Source organism: Oncorhynchus keta, chromosome 8, assembly GCF_023373465.1.
Source record: "Oncorhynchus keta strain PuntledgeMale-10-30-2019 chromosome 8, Oket_V2, whole genome shotgun sequence".
In the NCBI taxonomy this organism is placed as follows: Eukaryota; Metazoa; Chordata; class Actinopteri; order Salmoniformes; family Salmonidae; genus Oncorhynchus; species Oncorhynchus keta.
Genome location: NC_068428.1, coordinates 30571835 through 30598439, shown reverse-complemented (window position 1 = coordinate 30598439; position 26605 = coordinate 30571835). Strand labels below are relative to the sequence as shown.

General features: G+C 43.7%; 1 protein-coding gene across 2 annotated transcripts in view; it reads left to right on the top strand.

The window, feature by feature from the left end:
* Positions 1-26605, top strand: part of LOC118371785 (MAM domain-containing glycosylphosphatidylinositol anchor protein 2) — a 473444-nt gene that overhangs the window by 139519 nt on the left and 307320 nt on the right. For both annotated transcript variants that reach the window (XR_008141009.1, XM_052523975.1), the window contains exon 3: positions 21584-21758. Coding sequence is in view for 1 of the 2 variants with exons in the window: in XM_052523975.1 (XP_052379935.1) it covers positions 21584-21758 (175 nt within the window). In the remaining variant the exon portion in view is untranslated. The remainder of the gene's footprint in view (positions 1-21583; positions 21759-26605) is intronic.

Below are 26605 nucleotides of genomic sequence, written 5' to 3'. Positions count from 1 at the left end.
AATTTTAGCGGACTTTTAAGCATGCTAGTACAGTTATATAGTTGAAACACACACACACACACACACACACACACGCACACACTCATTATTTCGCTTACTTGCTGTGCTGATTCGTTGCTCATTTGTTCAGTCTCAACCAGGATTTCATCATACATGACAAGCAGTGAAGTTTCAACTCTGTCTGTCCGTGGCCTCTCTTCCTCGGAGCATCACTGTCACTGTGTCCGTTTCCATCTTGTCCAGCACATTTCACGTAAACCCTGTTTCTTGTCTGCATCGAAGTAGCGGTCCTTGTACCTAGCATCGACCATGGTGGCGACACAGTATTGGCTCAGAGAGAATGCCACCGAATTGCTTGTTCACAGCCTCTAGTAAAGTACTTCTCCCAGTTAACCCGACGGTCTGTTCACAGCCTCTAGTAAAGTACTTCTCCCAGTTAACCCGACGGTCTGTTCACAGCCTCTAGTAAAGTACTTCTCCAAGTTAACCCGACGGTCTGTTCACAGCCTCTAGTAAAGTACTTCTCCAAGTTAACCCGACGGTCTGTGTTGGCATTTTTGTTGATCAGGCGTTTCAATAACATGACAGGGTATCACTTCTGCTGCAGACACAGTTGAGCTTATTTCTCCAGTCAGTTGTTTGAATGGAGCCAGGGGTGTTCATGTTTCCAAGTTTAAAACATGTTCTCAAATGCCATTGAAATGGCAGCAGCGGTATGAGAACGAGCACATTCTTGAGCATGCAATACGGCTTTCCTCAGTACGAAATCCTTGTCGACACAACTGTGAAATCCTCGTCGACTCACAATGCTCATGGGGCTGACATCGCTGTGCCAAATGTCAGTCGTGAAGCTAATAGCAGTGACGCCCATAGCAAGTAGCTCATGAATGTGAGTTTCAATACTGTGTAACTCCGGTAGGGCAACATCTGAAAAATAGTGCCTACTTGGTAGAGTGTACCGCTGCTCTACCAGTTGGCAAAAGCCAACATAATCCACCACAGAGAACGGTTGATTGTCAAGGGCATGAAATCCATTATTAATTACACTTTCAAATGACAGCTCGACTTGTTGACTGCTCGTTCCACACAGCAGATATTGTGGGCTAGGTTAGGAATACTGTGTTGCACGTGTAGCGCTATATTTTTCGTGGCATCATTACGTCATCTATCTAACCTATATCGGTATGCACGTAAGCTTTGACATCGGTTTTGCACATTGGTGTTAAACTAGACATCAGGCTGATGTTGGCAATTTTAGCTAATATTGTCCGATTACGATATGCTTACCGATATACCGTGCATCCCTAATTACCAGCCTCATTCTAAAATGGATGAATTAGTTTTTTTCTTCTCATTATTCTACACACAATACCCCATAATAACAAACACAGTTTAAAAAAAGTGCAATTTGTGCAAATGTATAAAAAATAAAAAATATTATATTTACATAAGTATTCAGCCCCTTCACTCAGTACTTTGTTGAAACACCTTTGGCAGTAATTACAGCCTCGAGTCTTCTTGGGTATGACTCTACAAGCTTAGCACACCTGTATTTGGGGGGATTGTCCTATTCTTCTATGCAGATCCTCTGAAGCTCTGTCAGGTTGGATGGGGAGTGTCACTGCACAGCGATTTTCAGGTTTCTCCAGAGATGTTCGATCAGGTTCAGCTCTGGGCTCTGCCTGGGGAACTCAATGACATTCAGAGACTTGTCCCAAAGCCTCTCCTGCGTTGTCTTGGCTGTGGGATTAGGGTCATTGTCCTGTTAGAAGGTGAACCATCGCCCCTGTATGAGCGCTTTGGAGCAGGTTTTCATCAATGATCTCTCTGTACTTTGCTCCGTTCATCTTTGCTTTGGTCCTGACTGGTCTCCCAGTCCCTGCTGCTGAAAAACATCCCCACAGCATGATGCTGCCACAACCATGCTTCACTGTAGGGATTGTGCCAGGTTTCCTCCAGATGTGACGCTTGGCATTCAGGCCAAAGAGTTCAATGTTGGCTTCATCAGACCAGAGAATCTTGTTTCTCACGGTCTGAGAGTCCTTTAGGTGCCTTTTGGAAAACTCCAAGTGGGCTGACGTGCCTTTTACTGAGGAGTGACTTCCGCCTGGCCTCTCTACCATAAAAGCCTGATTGGTGGAGTGCTGCAGTGATGGTTATCCTTCTGGAAAGTTCTCCCATCTCCACAGAAGAACTCTGGAGCGATGTCAGAGTGACCATCGGGTTCTTGGTCACCTCCCTAACCAAGGCCATTCTCCACTGATTGCTAAGTTTGACCAGTTGGCCAGCTCTAGGAAGAGTCTTGGTGGTGCCAAACTTTTTCCATTTAAGAATGATGGAGCCGACTGTCTTCTTGGACTTTCAACGCTGCAGAAATATTTTGGTACCCTTCCCCAGATCTGTGCCTCGGCACAATCCTGTCTCGGAGCTCTACGGACAATTCCTTCAGCCTCATGGCTTGGATTTTGCTCTGGCATGCACTGTCAATTGTGGGACCTTAATACAGTTGCTTGCGAAAGTATTCACCCACCTTGGCATTTTTCCTATTTTGTTGCCTTACAACCTGGAATTAAAATAGATTTTTGGGGGGGTTGTAGTATCATTTGATTTGCACATGCCTACCACTTTGAAGATGCAAAATATTTTTATTGTGAAACAAACAAGAATAAGACATAAAAACAGAACTTGAGCGCCCATAACTATTCATCCCCCAAAAGTTAATACTTTGTAGAGCTACCTTTTGCAGCAATTGCAGCTGCAAATCTCTTGGGGTATGTCTCTATAAGCTTGGTACATCTAAATACTGGGATTCTTGAAGGCACAACTCTTCCAGCTCCTTCAAGTTGGATGGGTTCCCCTGGTGTAAAGCAATCCACCATTCCTTAAATTCTGACCAGTTTCCCAGTCCCTGCCGATGAAAAACATCCCCACAGCATGATGCTGCCACTACCATGCTTGGGGATGGTGTTCTCGGGGTGATGAGAGGTGTTGGATTTGCACCAGACATAGCGTTTTCCTTGATGGCAAAAAGCTCAATTTTAGTCTCCTCTGACCAGAGTACCTTCTTCCATATGTTTGGGGAGTCTTCCACATGCCTTTTGGGAAACACCAAAATGTGTTTGCTTATTTTTATCTTTAAGCAATGGCTTTTTTCTGGCCACTCTTCCGTAAACCCGGCAGGGGCGGCAGGTAGCCTAGTGGTTAGAGTGTTGGACTAGTAACCGAAAGGTTGCAAGTTTGAATCACCTCAGATGACAAGGTCAAAATCTGTCTTTCTGCCCCTGAACAAGACAGCTGTTCCTAGGTCATCATTGAAAATAAGAATGTGTTCTTTTCTGGCTTGCCTTCTTAAATAAAGGTAAAATAAAAAAATAAAAAATAAGTACCCAACTCTGTGGAGTGTACGGCTTAAAGTGGTCCTATGGACAGATATTCCAATCCCCACCTTGGAGCTTTGCAGCTCATTTAGGATTATCTTTGGTCTTTTTTTTGCCTTTCTGATTAATTGTGGTGCCATATTCTTTCCAATTTTTAATAATGTATTTAATTGTGCTCCGTGGGATGTTCAAAGGTTCAGATATTTTTTACAACCCAACCCTGATCAATACTTCTCCACACCTTTGTCCCTGAGCTGTTTGGAGAGCTCAGTGGTCTTTCTGGTGTTGTAATGCAACAAAATAGGAAAAACGCCAAGGGGGGTGAATACTTTTGCAAGGCACTGTATAGACAGGTATGTGCCTTTCCAAATCATGTACAATCAATTGAATTTACCACAGGTGGACTCCAATCAAATTGTAAAAACATCTCAAGGATGATCAATGGAAACAGGATGCACCAGAGATCAATTTCAAGTCTCGTAACAAAGAGTCTGAATACCTAGCTAAATTACAAAAAACATGTTTTCACTCTGTTGTAATGGGGTATTGTTTGTAGATTTATGAAAATTGTGAAAAAAGTCAAGGGATCTGAATACTTTCCGAATGCACTGTACATTACAATATGATTTTTTACAACTTCACATGTGTAGTTACAGGAATAAAAGTCTCTAAATAGGCACAATGACACCATAACTCCACCTAGCAACAACAAGACATTTACATGTCATTGAAAATGTCACATGAAAATTGGACACCGCATATTTCTTTGTTATGCCTAGTATTCAGGTCTGTTTGTGCTTTAGCCAACTTTTATATCATTTATAGCCATGCTAAACATTCCTGAAGAATGGAATAGATAAACATCTAGCTGTCAAATACTTGCTTCCTCTGTCTTTATTTCCTCCACTCCTTGCCTCTCTTTGAAAGTACATTGGATCCCGAGGGGAGAAGCCTTCACTCCTCTACCCCAATGTGATTTGAGAGGAAGGTGAGGAATGGAGGAAACTAGGGGAGAATCTCAATTTCAATTCCTTGAATCCTCATATTCTCGCCTCTTTCTCAAATCCCATTGAATCAGACCAATGGGGTAGAGGAGACGAATCAAGGAAATGCAATTGAGAGGACAGAGGAAGCAAGTGTTTGACAGCTATTAACATTTTTAGACAGTACAAGAGTGAGTGAGTGAGTGAGTGAGTGAGTGTAGTTAATGAATGAGTGAGTGACTGAGCTACCATAATACCCATGGCCTGTCCAGAAACAACCCCTAGCCCCAACCCTCCAGAGTCTAGCCCAGGGACGTCAAACATAAGACCCCCTCACCTGGCACGCGAGGGGGTCCAATCCGGCCCGCAGGTGGTTTGAGTATATTGAAATATTGACCAATTCAATATACTTTCAAATAACTAAAGCCAAATTTAAACTGTACACACACATGATAATGGACCTACATTCATAGAGTTTCTTGACTGTGTCAACTTGCTAATAATCACCAAAAGGAAAGCTAGACAGTCAGGTAGCATCAAAAATTCAAAAATCGATGGTTAGGGTAGGGCTGTGGCGGTCATGAAATGTCAGCCGTTGATTGTCAAGCATATAACTGCCGGTCTCACGGTAATTGACCGTTAATTAACATAAGGATGTTTAGCTTATCCTGGATTCCACACATAGCCCACAAGCCACTGATGCAGAACATTGGAACATCTACATTTTAAAAGTCTAATAAATCCATGTAATATAGCCTACACCATCACAGGTCTAAAGAAACATGATATGAAGAAAATGTAGTTTTAAGAATGTCACGGTTTTCTAATGGTGAAGGAGAGTCGGACCAAACTGCAGCGCGTATATTGTGATCCATGTTTATTTACACAACGTAACACGAATCCAAAACACAAACTCTACAAAACAATAAACGTAGTGAAAACCGAAACAGCCTTAACTGGTGCAAACTAACACAGACTAAGGACATCAAGACACTCAGGACAATCACCCACGACAAACTCAAAGAATATGGCTGCCTAAATATGGTTCCCAATCAGAGACAACAATAAGCACCTGCCTCTGATTGAGAACCACTCCAGACAGCCATAGACTTTGCTAGATAACCCCACTAGCTACAATCCCAAATACATACACACCAAAACCCCAGGACAAAACACACCACAATACAAAAACTCCATGCCACACCCTGGCCTGACCCAATACATGAAGAAAAACACAAAATACTTAGACCAGGGCGTGACAAAGAAGAACAGAATAGCATATACTCTTAGTTGTCCTTATGTTAGTCATATGGCTGTGGGCTACACTAGTTAATTTAGTAGACAATATTTGTTTTATAGTATTAAGAATACAATTGATCAAAGCTTAATAAAATAGAAAGGATATTTTTTCCCAAAAATTTCAAAGGAAGTGCAAACATGAGGCTATTCTGTGTTGAGGGATTAACAAATAAACTGGTCCTCCCATAAGCTTCATTTAGATTTTTTATGCAACTTTAGTTGTGATACAAGCATTGGGCTATATGTTTTGATTTTTGTGTACATTCTAGGGCTGCATGATGCAACTTTTTTCAAATAATCAGAGTCCCATGAAAGGCATGAGCTTTGATTTATTTCATGTGCAAGCTACACACACTTCATCAGTCTTTCATTCACAATTTGACAAGCACTTGATAATGTTCTCACCAGGCCTCAAATTTTCCGGCAACATCCCCCTTGTGTGGCCGCAATGCAACTCAAAAAAATCCATGCCTATTGCGGCCAAAGTGGCCGTTGTGCCCTCGGGCTGAATATAATAATTATAATTCCCTTCTCCCGGCTGCCATGCTGTGAAGCACCTCTCACTCACATGGCTCTGTCAGATATCTACATTCTTATTAGCCAATTCCTGTCCCGTGATTGGGTCCTTCTCACAGACATTTCAGCTAAGAAGTAGGCTACAAGTGAATGAAGACAGACACGATGCAACTGCGTGCATCCCTCTTGCCAAATTCTAAGGTGCATATTGAAGATGTTAGAACTGTCCACATTTAGTCTACTTTTATCAGCCAACAAGATGAGTGGACCTAACAATCAGCAAAAACACTAGCCTATGTCAATCTACCATCCCCCATAGTACAATTGGTCAACTTGTCCTTCTGTGCAAACCATGACAGGAAACAGAAACAATAACGCCAATCCTCTCAGATATCAAAAAGTGTATAGAGGGTTGGATCTAAGCCAAGGGTTGTTTCAGGACAGGAACCCACAAGACTTTTGGTATGTGGTGAACCTTCAGCACAACACTTGAGGCATGGTTGGATGTTTCAATCCATTGCTGGACACACACAGATTTGCACATATGTAAGCTGGACACCCTATCAGGCTGGTCAGGCAGTTCTGGGTATCTGGAGACCTGCTGTAAACCGTAAACAGAAATATAAACATTTCTACTGTTCTATCCAGCACAGCTTCATTCCAGCTTCATTCCAGCTAGTTAGATGTGCAACCACTGACTAACTATAGCTAGGGGCTTGTCTCTAGTCTAGCAATATATACTGCTGTGTGGTGTCATTGAATAATAAAGCAATAAGGCCAGAGGGGGTATGTTTTATGGCCAATATACCACAGCTAAGGCCTGTGCTGGATACAGCCCTTAGCCATGGCATATTGGCCATATATCACAAACCCCTGAGGTTCCTTATTGCTATTTTAAACTGGTTACCAAAGTAATTAGAGCAGTAAAAATAAATGTTTTGTCATACCCGTGGTGTACGGTCTGATAAACCATGGCTGTCAGCCAATCAGCATTCAGGGTTCAAACCACCCAGTTTATAATATTATTTATGCCATGTTTATTTTTTTATTTTTTTTATTTCACCTTTATTTAACCAGGTAGGCTAGTTGAGAACAAGTTCTCATTTGCAACTGCGACCTGGCCAAGATAAAGCATAGCAGTGTGAACAGACAACACAGAGTTACACATGGAGTAAACAATTAACAAGTCAATAACACAATAGGAAGAAAAAAAAGTGGAGTCTATATACATTGTGTGCAAAAGGCATGAGGTAGGCGAATAATTACAATTTTGCAGATTAACACTGGAGTGATAAATGATCAGATGGCCATGTACAGGTAGAGATATTGGTGTGCAAAAGAGCAGAAAAGTAAATAAATAAAAACAGTATGGGGATGAGGTAAGTAAAAATGGGTGGGCTATTTGCCGATAGACTATGTACTGCTGCAGAGATTGGTTAGCTGCTCAGATAGCAGATGTTTGAAGTTGGTGAGGGAGATAAAAGTCTCCAACTTCAGCGATTTTTGCAATTCGTTCCAGTCACAGGCAGCAGAGAACTGGAACGAAAGGCGGCCAAATGAGGTGTTGGCTTTAGGGATGATCAGTGAGATACACCTGCTGGAGCGCGTGCTACGGATGGGTGTTGCCATCGTGACCAGTGAACTGAGATAAGGCGGAGCTTTACCTAGCATGGACTTGTAGATGACCTGAAGCCAGTGGGTCTGGCGACGAATATGTAGCGAGGGCCAGCCGACTAGAGCGTACAAGTCGCAGTGGTGGGTGGTATAAGGTGCTTTAGTGACAAAATGGATGGCACTGTGATAAACTGCATCCAGTTTGCTGAGTAGAGTGTTGGAAGCAATTTTGTAGATGACATCGCCGAAGTCGAGGATCGGTAGGATAGTCAGTTTTACTAGGGTAAGTTTGGCGGCGTGAGTGAAGGAGGATTTGTTGCGGAATAGAAAGCCGACTCTTGATTTGATTTTCGATTGGAGATGTTTGATATGAGTCTCGAAGGAGAGTTTAAAGTCTAGCCAGACACCTAGGTACTTATAGATGTCCACATATTCAAGGTTGGAACCATCCAGGGTGGTGATGCTGGTCAGGCGTGCGGGTGCAGGCAGCGAACGGTTGAAAAGCATGCATTTGGTTTTACTAGCGTTTAAGAGCAGTTGGAGGCCACGGAAGGAGTGTTGTATGGCATTGAAGCTCGTTTGGGGGTTAGATAGCACAGTGTCCAAGGACGGGCCGGAAGTATATAGAATGGTGTCGTCTGCGTAGAGGTGGATCAGGGAATCGCCTGCAGCAAGAGCAACATCATTGATATATACAGAAAAAAGAGTCGGCCCGAGGATTGAACCCTGTGGCACCCCCATAGAGACTTCCAGAGGACCGGACAGCATGCCCTCCGATTTGACACACTGAACTCTGTCTGCAAAGTAATTGGTGAACCAGGCAAGGCAGTCATCCGAAAAACCGAGGCTACTGAGTCTGCCGATAAGAATATGGTGATTGACTGAGTCAAAAGCCTTGGCAAGGTCGATGAAGACGGCTACACAGTACTGTCTTTTATCGATGGCGGTTATGATATCGTTTAGTACCTTGAGCGTGGCTGAGTTGCACCCGTGACCGGCTCGGAAACCAGATTGCACAGCGGAGAAGGTACGGTGGGATTCGAGATGGTCAGTGACCTGTTTGTTGACTTGGCTTTCGAAGACCTTAGATAGACAGGGCAGGATGGATATAGGTCTGTAACAGTTTGGGTCCAGGGTGTCTCCCCCTTTGAAGAGGGGGATGACTGCGGCAGCTTTCCAGTCCTTGGGGATCTCAGACGATATGAAAGAGAGGTTGAACAGGCTGGTAATAGGGGTTGCGACAATGGCGGCGGATAGTTTCAGAAATAAGAGGGTCCAGATTGTCAAGCCCAGCTGATTTGTATGGGTCCAGGTTTTTCAGCTCTTTCAGAACATCTGCTATCTGGATTTGGGTAAAGGAGAACCTGGAGAGGCTTGGGCGAGTAGCTGCGGGGGGGGTGGAACTGTTGGCCGAGGTTGGAGTAGCCAGGCGGAAGGCATGGCCAGCCGTTGAGAAATGCTTGTTGAAGTTTTCGATAATCATGGATTTATCGGTGGTGACCGTGTTACCTAGCCTCAGTGCAGTGGGCAGCTGGGAGGAGGTGCTCTTGTTCTCCATGGACTTCACAGTGTCCCAGAACGTTTTGGAGTTGGAGCTACAGGATGCAAACTTCTGCCTGAAGAAGCTGGCCTTAGCTTTCCTGACTGACTGTGTGTATTGGTTCCTGACTTCCCTGAACAGTTGCATATCGCGGGGACTGTTCGATGCTATTGCAGTCCGCCACATTATGTTTTTGTGCTGGTCAAGGGCAGTCAGGTCTGGAGTGAACCAAGGGCTATATCTGTTCTTAGTTCTGCATTTTATGAACGGAGCATGCTTATCTAAAATGGTGAGGAAGTTACTTTTAAAGAATGACCAGGCATCCTCAACTGACGGGATGAGGTCAATGTCCTTCCAGGATACCCGGGCCAGGTCGATTAGAAAGGCCTGCTCACAGAAGTGTTTTAGGGAGCGTTTGACAGTGATGAGGGGTGGTCGTTTGACTGCGGCTCCGTAGCGGATACAGGCAATGAGGCAGTGATCGCTGAGATCCTGGTTGAAGACAACGGAGGTGTATTTGGAGGGCCAGTTGGTCAGGATGACATCTATGAGGGTTCCCTTGTTTCACAGATTTAGTGTTGTACCTGGTGGGTTCCTTTATGATTTGTGTGAGATTGAGGGCATCTAGCTTAGATTGTAGGACTGCCGGGGTGTTAACCATATCCCAGTTTAGGTCACCTAACAGAACAAACTCTGAAGCTAGATGGGGGGCAATCAATTCACAAATGGTGTCCAGGGCACAGCTGGGTGCTGAGGGGGGTCGGTAGCAGGCGGCAACAGTGAGAGACTTATTTCTGGAGAGAGTAATTTTCAAGATTAGTAGTTCGAACTGTTTGGGTATGGACTTGGAAAGTATGACATTACTTTGCAGGCTATCTCTGCAGTAGACTGCAACTCCTCCCCCTTTGGCAGTTCTATCTTGACGGAAGATGTTATAGTTGGGTATGGAAATCTCTGAAGTTTTGGTGGCCTTCCTGAGCCAGGATTCAGACACGGCAAGGACATCAGGGTTAGCAGAGTGTGCTAAAGCAGTGAGTAAAACAAACTTATGGAGGAGGCTTCTGATGTTGACATGCATGAAACCAAGGCTTTTTCGACCACAGAAGTCAACAAATGAGGGTGCCTGGGGACATGCAGGGCCTGGGTTTACCTCCACATCACAGAGGAGGAGTAGTATGAGGGTGCGGCTAAAGGCTATCAAAACTGGTCGCCTAGAGCGTTGGGGACAGAGAATGAAAGGAGCAGATTTCTGGGCATGGTAGAATATATTCAGGGCATAATGCTCAGACAAGGGTATGGTGGGGTGCGGGTACAGCGGAGGTAAGCCCAGGCACTGGGTGATGATGAGAGAGGTTGTATCTCTGGACATGCTGGTTGTAATGGGTGAGGTCACCGCATGTGTGGGAGGTGGGACAAAGGAGGTATCAGGGGTATGAAGAGTGGATCTAGGGGCTCCATTGTAAACTAAAACAATGATAACTAACCTGAACAACAGTATACAAGGCATATTGACATTTGAGGGAGACATACAGTAATCACAGGTGTTGAATTGGGAGAGCTAGCTAAAACAGTAGCTAAAACAGTAGGTGAGACAACAACAGCTAATCATCTAGCACAACAACAGCAGGTAAAATGGCGTAGGCTAGGCAGGGGGGGTCGGATGAACTACACACAGAGCCTGAGTGCGGCTGGGGCCGACAGATAAAACATAAACAAGCAGAATGGAGTACCGTGATTAATGGACAGTCTAGCATGCATCAGCTATGTAGCCAAGTGATCAGTGTCCAGGGGGGCAGCGGTGGATGGGGCAGGGAAGCTGGACTGGCGAGTGTTATCCACTGTTAAAAAACAGTTAAGAGTGGCTAACAATGACTAAATAGCTTGTAGCTAGTTAGCTGGTTAGCTTCTGGAGGTTCTTGAGTGTGTTGTAAAAATGTAAAATAATGGCGATTCCGTATCACATTGGGTGAGGCAGGTTACCGGAAGGTATAAACAAATTAAAAATCGAAAAGCGAAAGTAAATATGGGTCCAGTGAGTGTTTGGGACGCGGCGATTCTGACGGTTAGAAGGCTTGTGCTAACAAGCTAACAGTTAGTAGGCCAGGGCTAAACAAGGTAGCAGTTAGCGGACCGGGGCTAAACAAGCTAGCAGTTATCAGGCCGAATTAGCAAGCAAGGATGTCGCGATGGGGTGAGTCTGTTTATTCCTCTTCATGCGGTGACATCGATAGACTGGTCGAGGATCCGGATATTGTAGCCCAGGAGTATGCTTCGGTGGTAGCACAGGAGCTCTGGCCGGGCTAGCTTCAAGCTAAGTGGGTGGAAACGCTAGCCAGGAGTAATCATCCGGGGTTGCGGTTAGCTAGATAGCTAGTTGTGAAGAATCCAGCTGAAAATGTTCCGTTTGCGGTGGGAATCCGGTGGGAATCTGGGGATAAAAAATAATAGGCCCGTTATGCTCTGGTTAGAGTCGCGTTGTTCGAACTGGCGAGAGCTTTCCGAGCTAAAGGTTAGCTGATGACCGGTTAGCTGAAGACCGCTAGCAATGGTTTGCTGACTGATAGCTGGTAGCTAGCTGGTAGTTAGCTGGCTAGCTTCAGTTGAGGGGTTCCGGATCCAAAGTAGATATAAGTACTTTAGAATAAAATAGCTACATTGGGTGAGGCGGGTTGCAGGAGAGTATTTAGAAGTTGAGGTTTAACAAAATGTTTTAAAAGATATACGAAGAAAAATATGTTTAAAAAATATAAAAACCGATATATACAAGGGACACGACAAGACGTTCGACTGCTACGCCATCTTGGAAGTAAGTGATTGTGATTGTTGAATACTCCTTTCTGATTGGCTTAAAGGGCATTCCAGAGCATGCATTATTTCCTAATAACACACAGTATATTTGCACGGTAGAATTCAATGGCTATAGTTTATTTTCACGCGTTTTGTTTGAACTGCTTTTGAAAACAAAAGTCTATTTGAAAACAGTATTGGTATTGTTGATTTCAATTTTCATAATTGCAAACTAGGCTTGATGGTTTGTCTAGCTAAAGTCTGTTTGTTTGGTTACAACAGCAACTACTGTAGCTACAGTATCAAGTAAACGTGCTAGCTACTTCAGTAGTGGCAAATGTGTTAAATTATAGCCATGGTATTAAATGGATAATCAGCTCGGGGCTCCATGCGTTCTCTGAAAAATAATGCAACTCCGTGGAAGGTCAGTTTCACTCCGGTAGCTGATTGTGGAACACACCTTCCACATCGTTCATTATTTTCCATAGAGCTCATAGCCCCCTCTTTGATTATCCCTTACATATGCTTAGCTAGGTCTGGGCTTTAGATTCTGTATCAGCACCACAGAGCTCTCACTCCACGCGTCTCCCCACTGAACCGGCTTATAAATGTAATCCCCCAATTATTGCTGCTCCGTATTGTACTGTGCACCTGCATATTCATAATTAAAAGCTGGCAGATCTAATGAGAATTGTGAAGACAAAACAGAAACCACATCTGCCGAGTCAACATCACAAGGCAAGTAAATAAATGAATAAATAAAGACAGGAAACATGTTGATGTGTGTTGTGAATGCAGGAGGAGGGAGCAGAGTGGGTCCTCAGCATCTTAACAAGGATCTTTTCATCCATGCTCTGTGTTTAATTAAGCTCTGGGATTCCAACCAATTAAAGTGTTGAGCCCCCAGGGCAAAGTACTTTTGATTGGTTCTTGACAGTTTCAATCAAATGCTTATTCCCACCCACGATGAGTCTTCACAGGGATAGTTCAGATGATATTATATTACGGAACATTCGGACATAAATTTATGTAGAACAGACATTATTCTCTCATGTAAAACAGAACATCCTGTCAGCTCTGCAACGGTGCGGCTAAGACTTGACAATAATGTATTACCTTTTTCTGGTAAGTAGTACATGTGTCCAACATTGTATCCAATTTGCTCGATTAGACAAATTAAATGGGACTCAGCGACATCTAGGGACGGGATTGTCCGCCATTTACATTAATTCATATTTAATTCCCCTTTGATCGATATATTTAGCATTCATTTGTACACATCCTGTCCTGTTGATTCAGATGCAGAGAAGGCTATTGATTTTTTAATTCCCATTGAAAAGGTGAGGGCCACTTAAATTAGTGAAACACTCCGACTCGCGATTCATCTTCTGCTCTCATGCGTAGTGACAACTTGTTATTTCCCCTGCCTTGACTTCTATCCCCTATCCTGTTAATTAAAATGTGTGATAAAAGTGAGAGAGAGAGAGAGAAGGAGGGAGAGCGATAGAGAAGGATAACGACAGAGAGGGAGAGAGAGAAAGATGGGGAGAGAGAGAGAGAGAGAGACATCAAAGGGCTACATGGCAATAGCAGGAGAGTCAGGATTTCCTTTGAAAGTGAGTCATTATGAGCCCCAGTCAGATCCCATGGCAGGGAAGGAACAGGGCTGTCACTCTGGGCTTAGAGATGGAGCAGCCTGGGTCTCAGGTGGTTCTGGGGTGGTAGAGGGGGGTACGAAGGGTTAGGGGGTTGTAGGGACTAAAGAGTAGATAGGAAGAAGAGGGGGTTATTTGGGGGTAGTTGGTACTGGTGTGCTAGTCCTGAGGCTGCTGGGAAAACATAAGTTGTGTCCGCTCTTATCAAGTATAGAATGTAAGTGAATAATAACCCTTCATCTTTTCATTAGAATTAAATCTTCCAAGCGAGTTCACAGTCTTCGCCTCTGCATGTTTTTTCCTCCTTGTTTTACTCTTTTCAAAGTTTGTTTGTTCTACTGCATGCTAATTTGACTTAACTCTTTCCTCCCCAAGAGAGGAGCAAGGTTATAGTATATAGAAAAGAAAGAGAAGAAAGATAAAGTTTTGATTAGGAGGAAGGGGAACACTTGTCATGACATTTTTTAAATGACCAATGGTGCATGGGTGTGATTGAAAACAAAACAAAGAATGTCTGCTATCTGAAAGGAAAGTATTCTTATATTCTTCTTAAAGTTGGCAGTGTTATAAAAAGCAACTTAGTTAACACACATACAATATAAATGTATATGTGGAGTTGAACCCACAACTTTGGTGTTGCTACCAATATCCACCAAGCCCCTGATCCATTTTGACCTCACATGACATTGGAGTCATTGTCATTGTGAAGTTAATCTCTATAAAGTCATGTCACAATCCCTGTACTATTTTATCAATTGCATACACCTAAAGACATCCCCATTACACGACATACCTCCCGCTGGGCACAAATAAATGTCACAAATAAACGTAATTTTATTGAAATTATGTGGAAACAACATTGATTCAACATGTGTGTGCCCAGTGGGCTTGTCCTTCTCCCTAAGTAAGAACAAGCAGCTCCCTTGGTAGTACCCTGACTGAGACGTGTGAGAGACAGTTATAGCACCAGTGGGCTTGTCCTTCTCCCTAAGTAAGAACAAGCAGCTCCCTTGGTAGTACCCTGACTGAGACGTGTGAGAGACAGTTATAGCACCAGTGGGCTTGTCCTTCTCCCTAAGTAAGAACAAGCAGCTCCCTTGGTAGTACCCTGACTGAGACGTGTGAGAGACAGTTATAGCACCAGCGCCGCACAAAGTGAGCAAGCCAACTTTGACCTAAACAGGGCCATTGTTACCAATTTTACCAGCATTTCATTATTTTCAGGTCTATAAACATGCAACGCTCTTTAAATGACCAACATCCCCCTCAGACCCCCCACTGATGGAGACTGTGGCTCTCGTCCAACCAGATGTCCGATGTGCAACCTTCCGGTTACTAGTCCAACACTCTAACCACTAGGCTAACCACTAGGCTACCCTGCCGCCCCACTGTGCACTACTGTTGACCAGGGCCAATTGGGCCCTGGGGCCCTGCACTATGTAGGGAATCACGTTCCATTTGGGACGCAGACATGCACTTTACTGGCTATCTCACGTACAGAAGCTTTCATTCTTACATTCACATATTCTGCACCACGTTGGTGAACAGTGATAATGCAGAAGAACCATGTGTATCTGTTCATAGAGGATCAACCCTCTGAGCATCAGTTGCAAGTCCTTGCACTTTATAAGGTCTTGCTATTAGAAACAAAGCCTGGAAGTACCCAATGTACTCCAAAGAGATGCAATTATAAGCCTATTCATTATAAGCAACATTCAACTCGGCAGCAATGTACATTTTGCCGACTACTCACACTGAATTCTTCCACTGCTCTATCGTTCGCTACATCTCAGTCTGAATCTTCCATCATTGAAAGTCGTTTGTGGTGACGTCGTTTGTGGTGAAATTCATCAGTGATTGGATCGTCTCTAACCAATCAGAGTATCAAAGCTAATTATGTACTTCGAAAACGTTGCTTCACCCACGTGTGTTCTGGCTCTGGCCCTACCCATTAATTTCTGGGACCAATCAGATGGTTCGAATGTTTTCGCATTCTAGAGGGGTCGGAGAAAAAACGTTCATGGGTGTGGTGTGGCGTTTGCCTTGGTAGCCAAGCAAAATTTACATAGTAACTACACCCATTGGAATCTAAGTTATGTTGAAGAGTTAAGTCAATGTTAAATTGTTTATCAATTGGCATTCAACATATTATAAGTGTGTAAAAGGATTCGTCACAATCACTTTTTTGGGTTCACCAAAACATTACAATCTGACAGAGACAGGTATTAGATTGGACTGGTTTCACTCAGCACCTGTGAAATAATGGATGGAGTGACAGCCACTATGAGATGTAATTCCCATGATAGAGCCATCTTTCTCTCTCCCCTGAGGTATCTTCTGAGCTGGACTCTGGCCTGCCTCCAGTCTGTACACTCACACTGTGTTTGAGGACACAGTCTGACTATGCCAGCAACACCACTGAGCACACACACACACACACACACACACACACACACACACACACACACACACACACACACACACACACACACACACACACACACACACACACACACACACACACACCACACACCCACACACACACACACACACACACACACACACACACACACACACACACACACACACACACACACACACACACACACACACACACACACACACACACACACACACACACACACACACACACACACACACACACACACACACGCCAGCTACACCACAGAGTAAACACCCAACACCGCCAATTTTTTGTTTCAATTGTCTGCTGGGTCAAGTTCAGACAGGTGGGTAAGAGGGTCAGGTGGTTTAATTTAGCCGCATACAGCCATGAGTGTCAAGCAGGCTAGGGTCTAGCATCTATGCCAGGGGGCCAAAGGCTGTAGAAGAATATAGTTACTGTAGATACTGTAGTTGGTTCCCTGGAGTGGGAAGATTGGGTATAGCTGCCCCCAGTATTGTATAATCATGGGAGGATATAGCTAAAGATATTGTAGTTTATCCAGGGGTTAGTTGTGGCCTGGAGTGTGGAGTGTGATCCTAGACACCCCCATTCTCCCTGGGCTATGGTACAGCCACTTGGATGGTTGTGTGGTTGGATGGTTGGATAGTTGGCTGGTTGGATAGTTGGATAGTTAAATGGTTGGTTGGATGGATGGATGGTTGGCTGAATTGTTTGATGGTTGAATCGTTGGTTGGATAGATGGTTGGATATTCGTCTTCTGTTGTTTATGATTTGGTACCTGTTAATTCTGTGATTCAGACCTTTCAATCTTAGTTGAAATGAACAAAATTTCCTATGAGCAAAATACATTGAAAATAAGTATTTTGGGTTGAAAAGACATTGCAAATCAGTCAGTCTGTGATATGTACCCATGTCTGTTTTTCTCTTGCCATTCTATTGTCATACTTGGCCACCAGTGGTGGAAAAGGTACTCAAGTAAAAGTAAAGATACCTTAATCGAAAATGCCTCAAGTAAAAGCAAAAGTTACCCAATAAAATGCTAAAAGTTTAAAAGTTTCTGGTTTTAAATGTACTTACTGAAAGTACAGTAGTGAAAAAAATACTCAAATGCTATACGTCAATTCCTTATATTAAGCAAACCAGACAGTATCATTTTCTTGTTTTTAAAATGTACGGACAGACGGGCACACTTCAACACTCAAACATAATTTAGAAATGCAGTGTTTGTGTATAGTCCATCAGATCAGAGGCAGTGGGAATGTGGATGAAGGTGCATGAATTGGACAATACTTCTGTCCTGCCTGAGAATTCTAAATCTAACGAGTACTTTTTGGTGTCAGGGAAAATGTATGGGAGTAAAAAGTACATCTTTTTGGTGCCTCACGAGTGGCGCAGTGGTCTATTGCACTGCAGTGCAAGCTAGAGATTCTGGGTTTGAGTTCAGGCTCTGTCGCAGCTGGCCGCGACCAGGAGACCCATGGGTCGTCACACAATTGGCCCAGCCTCATCCGGGCTAGGCTGGCAGGGATGTCCTTATCCCATCGTGCACTAGCGACTCCTGTGGTAGGCCGGGTACAGTGCACACTGACACTGTCACCAGGTGTACAGTGTTTTTTCCAACTCATTGGTGCTTCTGACCTAAGTGTGTCAAGAAGCTGTGTAGCTTGTTTGGGTTGTGCTTCAAAGGATGCACGGCTCTCAACCCTCTCCTTAGTCCATATGGGAGTTGCAGTAATGAGACAAGACTAACTATCAATTGAATACTGTTAGTGGATTAAAAGTAAAAGTAGTCAAAAATTTGAATAGTAAAGCACAGATACCCAAAAAAATCGACTTTCTTTACAATATTTTAACTTAAGTACTTTACACCACAGTTGGCCACACTTGGCTTTTTATAGACCTTCTCCTTCGGAAACCTTGAGAGCTCAAAGATGGTAGGACAGAGAAGGGGCCAGGTACAGCGTTGCAGCGTGGGAGATCAGCTGACGACGCATGCTCCGACATACAACCCCAGCATCACTGTGTGTTGTCCAACACTGCTGGGAGAGCAACGTTCCTTACAGGCTAATGTAGATTTTTTTTATTAGAATGCCAGAGACTAGACTGAATGATGATTTACAAGAAGAATGGGATTATTATTGTGTTTATTTTTCTGCATGGGAACTAACCGCTTTTATGGTTTTTAATGCTCTTGATTGATGGGGATATGTAACGTTTCTCTGTGTGTTGTAGTCTGAAGAATGTGATTCAGAGGCCATTTCACTCCTGTGTAACCTTTTGAACTGTAGTATTGAAAGTAAATGTAAACAAGACACAGGCCTATTTGTAATGATAACAAATGTTGTGACCCACAAACGTGTGATAAAGCAGGCTAGAACAGTACACAGTTATTGGACATGCAATTAAAGATAATGCCCTAAAATTAAAGTGTTAAATTGTGACATTAGGAAGTTTGGCCATAACTTTCAGCCTGTATAAGTCCATCCTCAGCCCTTAACCCTTAGTCACTGCCCTCTACATTATTAGAAAGAGCTACATGGGTATCAGCTGAATTGAAACTCAGCTTGGATTGAGCTGTATTATAATAAAGATAAATACACAGTTATTCCTCTCAGATCTTCAATGATTGTCTTAGATCAAGAAGAGAAGAGAGGGTCAAACTGTACTCCCAGGCTTACTCTCACAATGCCCTGGTGGATATACACAGAAAGACATACCCTAGCTCCCAGACAGACAGACATACATACCCTAGCACCCAGGCAGACATACCCTAGCACCCAGACAGACATACCCTAGCTCCCAGACAGACAGACAGACATACCCTAGCACCCAGGCAGACAGACATACCCTAGCTCCCAGGCAGACAGACATACCCTAGCTCCCAGGCAGACATACATACATACCCTAGCTCCCAGACAGACAGACATACACTCCCAGACAGATAGACATACACTAGCTCCCAGACAGATAGACATACACCAGCTCCTAGACAGATAGACATACACTAGCTCCCAGACAGACAGACATACACTAGCTCCCAGACAGACAGACATACACTAGCTCCCAGACAGACAGACATACATACCCTAGCTCTCAGGCAGACAGACATACATACCCTAGCTCCCAGACAGACAGACATACACTCCCAGACAGATAGACATACACTAGCTCCCAGACAGATAGACATACACTAGCTCCCAGACAGACAGACATACACTAGCTCCCAGACAGACAGACATGCACTAGCTCCCAGGCAGACAGACATACCCTAGCACCCACATAAAGGAAGTTTAAAGGAAAGAGTGTAGAGCAAAATGGCTGTGGGGCTCCCGGAAAGACTTTCAAAGCTTCTCAGTAAGTCAGATGATGTGGTATACCGTCATGTGAAACAAACAGTACCACTTTCCCTTTGAAAACCATGGATGCTATTTGAATACTCACTTCTTAGTGGCCCTCGAACAATACACTGATATTGGTGCTTTGCTGGAACTCAAAAGCTCTTCACACAAAAGGCAGAGGAGAGGAAATAAATGGGAGAATATAAGCTGGTAGAATACTGAATTGTGCTGAAGCCAGCTCTCTCTCTGTCTCAGTCTATATCTCTGTCTTTCTCTCTCTCACTTTTTTTCTCACTCTCTCACTGTCTCTCTTAGTATTTATGATGGTACTGTATCTGGAGGAGAAGTAAAGGAGAGGAAGGAGAAAGGATGGTGGAATGAGAATTCAGAGAACAATCTAATTTATCCTCATAACTTATTTAATAACTCCTGGGAGAGAGTAATAATAATAATAATATATGCCATTTAGCAGACGCATGACTTACAGTGTGCATACACTTCGAACCCACTAGCTTACAAGCGCCATGCTCTACCAACTGAGCTACAGGACCAGTTGTGCGGGTAGGATCTCTGAGTTTTAGTTCCCTTTTAATGTGACATATAAACTTAAGGCTAGTTTATCTGACATACAAAGACTGTGGCTAGTTAGTTTGTTCTTCCCCCACTGTGAACAACAGCCTGAGGCCAGAGAAGGACTGTTGTCAGGCTAATAATAAACTCCATGGCTACATACATCTGAAGTGTGTTCTCTCTGTCTCTGACTTTGGCCTCTAGCTTGGACAATAGATGGAATGTTAGGGTTTGAACCCCACTCTGATGCATCACACACATACACTGTAGCCTCGTTATACACTGTAGCCTCGTTATACACTGTAGCCTCGTTATACACTGTAGCCTCGTTATACACTGTAGCCTCGTTATACACTGTAGCCTCGTTATACACTGTAGACTTGTTATTTTGTTACTATTTCCCATTCTAGGGAAAAAATGTATTTTTTTGTACTTTTTATTTCTGAATTGTTAGGAAAGACCTCGTAAATAAGCATTTCAGAGTAAAGTCTACATTTGTTGTATTCGGTGCATGTGACAAATAACATTTGATTTCACACTAACAAACACACACTCTAACAAAACGGCGGTGATAATGATATGCTGCGTAGCTCTCTCTCTCTCTCTCTCTCTCTCTCTCTCTCTCTCTCTCTCTCTCTCTCTCTCTCTCTCTCTCTCTCTCTCTCTCTCTCTCTCTCTCTCTCTCTCTCTCTCTCTCTCTCTCTCTGCTCACACAGACAGCAGAGCTATGTTGTGTGTGTTGACTGTGGAGGCAAAACCAGTCTGTGTGTGAGCACTTATGTGCATACATACTTACATGTGTGGGTATGCTGTCGTTTAGCTAACCCAGTATATATCTGGGGTGATATAGCAGTAGCTGAAAAAAAGAGATGAATTAACTCCCATGTTCAGTGGTTCTGTCTCTGTCAGCCTGCACCACCTGTCCAGGCTTTAATGAGAACAGGAGAGACAAAGATGATGGAGGGTCAATTACACCTCCATGTTGTAGACCAGAGGAATGAACTGAATGCTAGTTCACCTTTCATTACCACCCCCTGCTACAGGGTTAAGGGTGTTGCACCAGTTAGTGAAAGACAGTGAAGTGATTGAGGGTTTTACTCTAACAGATAGGGATATCAGATCTTCTTTGAGGAGGGGAAGAGTCAGACAGTGTATTAGATGTGGTTGTAATGAGAAGATGAAATTGGTAGAGTAGAGACTCACCTTTCCAGGGCTGAAAGAGGTTAACAGAAACGTGTAGTATATTTGAGGTGTCATATAGTTGAGGTTTTTAAAAGGCTTCTAGAGTTTGTAATTTCCACTTTGAAATTTCAGACTTGATTTTCCTTTACCCGTAAAAAAATCTCCATTAATTATCATCCACATAATAATAAAAATGTTCTGTTGCTGCAGGATTATTTTCCTGCTGTAGCAAACTGGCTCAAATTAAGATCCTACATCTGTAAGTCATCTAAACAACCATATTTCCTCCACCAGATCCGATGGACCAAGACAGCAGGCAGTGTGTCTGACCGCTTCCAGGACTCGAGTGTGTTTAACGAGACGCTGCACATCACCAAGATCCAGAGACACCAAGGGGGACGCTACTACTGCAAGGCTGAGAATGGCTTGGGCTCCCCGGCCATCAAGTCCATACGGGTCGACGTCTACTGTAAGTCCTGCAAATTACCGTCGGACACAGTGGTTGGGCCAACATTGTTTTCTTGTTATCTCAGTGTACCTTCTCAATGTTGCATCAAATCCAAAGTGACGAGTCAGTATACAGTTCTTGTTTAATTTTCAACTAGATTTCAACCACAACGATAAGTTTTGGTTTTTCCTCTGAGTACATTTGTTATTTTTGTATTAAACCTTTGTTTAACTAGGCAAGTCAGTTAAGAACAAATTCTCATTAACAATGACGACCTAGGAACAGTGGGTTAACTGCCTTGTTCAGGGGTAGAACGACAGATTTTTACCTTGTTAGCTCGGGAATTCGATCTAGCGACTTTTCAGTTACTGTCCCAACGCTCTAACCACTAGGCTACCTGTCGCCCCAATATGCTTTCTTTCCAGAGGTGCTTTGTGTATCCAGATTGTTGATTAAATTAAAAAGGCACTTTATTGTCATGTTGTGTCTATCCATGTACTGTGAGTACTCTGGTTTCAATCCCGGCCCCATAAAATGGAAATGTCTGTTGGGATCCATTAAACTGAATGGCCATACACTGTATTGTTTTTATTGATCGGCCATTGATTGTCCTGTTCACCTCATCAATTGATGAGTGGTGAAGACACACGTCAGTGCACTTCCATCACAGCTACAACCCCCCTCCAGGCTGTTCCTCTGCACTACGACTCCAGTTACTACGAGTTAACTCAGAATGTTAAAGGGTGTGAACAGGTGTGGTTTTGCATAAATATCCAATGACAATGTCTGTAAGAGTGTAAGAAAAACAGGTTGCATGGTGTGTTATTTGTAACACAGTTACCAACATCTGATGCAGTGTAAACATTCTATGTGAACCAGCATTGCCGTTTGCCTCTATCTTCAGACTGCACTTGATTGAGTTGGGGTCCTAGACCAGACATCATGTTGGAGAAATTGTACAGTGGCTAACAGTCTTAACAACCCAACCCAGTAGGTTCCAACCGAGCCAAACCCAGTAGGTTCCAGCCGAGCCAAACCCAGTTGGTTCCAGCCGTGCCATACCCAGTAGGTTCCAGCCGAGCCAAACCCAGTAGGTTCCAGCCGAGCCAAACCCAGTAGATTCCAGCCGAGCAGGTTCCAGCTGTGCCAAACCCAATAGGTTCCAGCCGTGCCAAACCCAGTAGGTTCCAGCTGTGCCAAACCCAGTAGGTTCATGTCTAGCCAAACCCAGTAGGTTCCAGCCGAGCCAAACACAGTGGGTTCCAGCCTAGCCAAACCCAGTAGGTTCCAGCCTAGCCAAACCCAGTAGGTACATGCCTAGCCAAAACTAGTAGGTTCCAGCCGAGCCAAACCCAGCAGGTTCCAGCCTAGCCAAACACTGTAGGTTCCAGCCAAATGCAGTATGTTCCAGCCTTGCCAAACGCAGTAGGTCCCAGCCTAGCCAAACGCAGTAGGTTCCAGCTGTGCCAAACCCAGTAGGTTCCAGCCGTGCCAAACCCAGTAGGTTCAAGCCATGCCAAACCTAGTATGTTCCAGCCTAGCCAAACCCAGTAGGTTCCAGTTGTGCCAAACTAGCCATTTCAATAGTGAGGTCTGATTGGAGTTGTCCGGGGCACCTTCTTTAGCTGCAATCCACAACTCCACAGAGGTGCACTTGAATGAAGAATGGTTGCTCTCGTCTGAAGCCGAGACAAGCAAAAATCATCTGTCCCAGACAAACCAACTTCAAGCACTTAAAACCAGCACTTTCCCTTCTGTAACATCACTGCCAGTGATAAACTTTGGGCTTGTGTTCTCCTCTTCTCCCACTCTCTCTGTGGCAGAACACAGAGCAGTCTGCAGTGCTGTCTCTGTCTCTCCTCTCTGTCTCTCCTTTCTGCCTCTCCTCTCTCCGCTGCTTCTCCTCTCTCCTCTGCCTCGCCTCTCCTCTGTCTCGATCCCTCTCCTCTGTCTCGATCCCTCTCCTCTGTCTCGATGTCTCTCCTCTGTCTCGATCCCTCTCCTCTGTCTCGATCTCTCTCCTCTGTCTCGATCTCTCTCCTGTCTCGCCTCTCTCTGCCTCTCTTCTCTGCCTCTCCTTTCTGCCTCTCGTCGGCCTCTGCTTTTGCTTCTGCTTCTGCCTCTTCTCTTCTCTTCTCTCCTCTCATTTCCTTGTCAAGGCAGGGGTTTAGAAAAAACGCTTTCATCTGACATCCAAGCCTCTCTTCCATCTGCCAATCACTCTTCTCAGTCTGTCATAACGGGCAGGGTCTGTCTGTGTGGCTGGTGTTTAGCCACACTGTCGCCAAGGCTCTTTCTATGCCTGTTCTCTCTTTCCTTCTGTCTCCATTTCCCCTTTCTATTTCCCTCTCTCTCCTTTCTCTCTCTCTCTCTCTCTCTCTCTCTCTCTCTCTCTCTCTCTCTCTCTCTCTCTCTCTCTCTCTCTCTCTCTCTCTCTCTCTCTCTATTTCCCTCCCTGTCTCCTCTTGGCCCCTGCATGTCTGTGTGGCTCTCAGTCTTTGTACCTGTATATTAGTTCTGACGTGAACAAGGGCTTTGGAATAGGTGATGGTTAGAAAGCTTGGAACTTGGAAGGAGGGGGAAGTAGTGGCTTTCTTTCTCTCCTTGTCTCCTTTCCTTCATCTGCTCTGGACTGCCATATTGCCTTTGTGGTGGATGTCTAACGGACATGTGCCTTCACCTGTCTAGTTCTTCCACACTGTTGATTGTAAACTATTGAGACATACAATAGACCCTGGACAGACATTGACTAACATCCCAGTGTCACTGGTTTAGCATGATAACAGTAAGATTACCAAAGTTGACCAGTGGCCATTTTGAATCCTCTCTGGTTTGCCATGGCATTGTTTACAGTTTAATGGATGGCAAATCTTGAATGGGCAGCGTGGGAGGGATGCTTAGCCTATCAGACACATCAGCTGTGACATCCAGACTATCATTCAACCAATGACGTCATCCAATGCTTTCACTAGTTGCCTCCCAGTCCAATGATGTCCTGAGTTGTGCTCTCCAGAAAAACTCTCTGTTTAACCTTTTACTGCAGTGGGCTAAATCAGGGTCACACAGAGTGATTCTTGGTAGTCTTTAACAAAATTACTTTGAAGCAAAAGTATTCACCTCACAAACATGGTTATCGCCTCAAACAAAGAAGACACATGTACCATGTCAGATATAGAGTTGAAATGTATTGCATTTTGAGTTTGCATCCCAATATTACACTTTATGTACATCACAGAAGACTGAAATATAACAAAACTGTTTGACATGGAAACACCAGATTTGTGTTGAGTTTTTAGAAATCAAAACCAATCGTATTGGTCACATACACATGGTTAGCAGATGTTAATGCAAGTGTAGTGAAATGCTTGTTCTTATAGTTCCGACAGTGAAGTACTATCTAACAAGCAATATAACAATTCCACAAGAACAACCTAATACACACAAATCTAGATGGGATAAGAATATGTATATATAAATATATGGATGAGTGATGACCGAGCGGCATAGGCAAGATGCAATAGATGGTATAGAATACAATATATGCATATGAGATCAGTAATGCAAGATATGTAAAGAGTATTAAAGTGGCCAATGATTTCGAGTCTGTATATAACATTCCACTAATGAGGCCAAACAGGGCACTTTTGGTAATTGACTGCAGGAAAGGGCTACTAGAAGAGGATGAAAAGGGAATATCAAGTATCAACGTCATGGTACAGTACTTTCAAGTACATGAGCCTTTCAAGCTTGATTTCCTCAAATTCTGTACTTGTAGGTTTCCTATTTATCATTGAGTATACACTGAATACCGTACAGTATGTAATGCTATGGCCTTTATATTGTAGAGCCTTTAAAACACAACTCTATAGGACATTATTAAAGCAGCGGCAGCATTTAAAGTGTTACATGCTGACCACATTGCTCATGCCGCGCGAGCATTACAAAATACATTTGCACATACATGTTATTCAATCATTGCACCCACACTGCGAGCCAACGAGCACATGTGTTGCTGGGCACTAAAATAGAAGTTGCTTCTATTTGTGGCACAGAACGCAATGCAAGTCCTGCTTCTCCCATCTCCTCATTGGCTTTTAAAAGCATATACCCACGTGCCATCTCCTCATTGGTTATACCCACATGGGTGATTGAAAGATGAACTGAGGTCGGTAATACACCTTATTATGAAAGTTAGTTGCCAATCTCCATACAAAGTCCAAAGAAGAAAAAGCCTGTAAGGAATAGAGATGACTAGAAATGATTCTGTTGACTGTTTTATCTGTGGACTAATTATCAGACTAGAGGGCCTTATTTCAGGTAAAATAACAACTCAATGTTTATATCCCAGGACAAATTAGCTAGGAAAAGCAAGCTAGCTAGCTAAATAGGAGAAATTAGCTAGCAACAGCAAGCTAACTAGCTAAATTGCCATAAATGTTTAATGCTTTTTGACCTGTCCCCAAATTAATATAATTAGTTCAGAGTTTGTTTTGATATATCACGTTTGGTGTAGGGGGACAAAATCCATTTACGCATGCGGACACACCCGCGGGTCCGGTTTGGGCATGGTGTTAGACCGATGACGCCCTTGTCTCTGGCCTTGTAGTCCATATGTACTTCATTAGCTGGGTGTTGTGTTGCACATCTAGCAGAAACATAGTGGATTTCTCCTGGTAAATGCTATAGCTGTCACCCAGGGGTGAATGTAATTTGTGTGCCTCTTTTGCAGCTCTCGCTATTTTTAGTGCTTTGCAACCTTGTTTTTTAATTAGCATTTCAATTGCTATTTGGGTGCCAGGGCTCAACAACAACACCCTGAAAAATTGTGTAGAATCTGATTTTCAGATGTTGTGTAGGTGTGTTTTTAC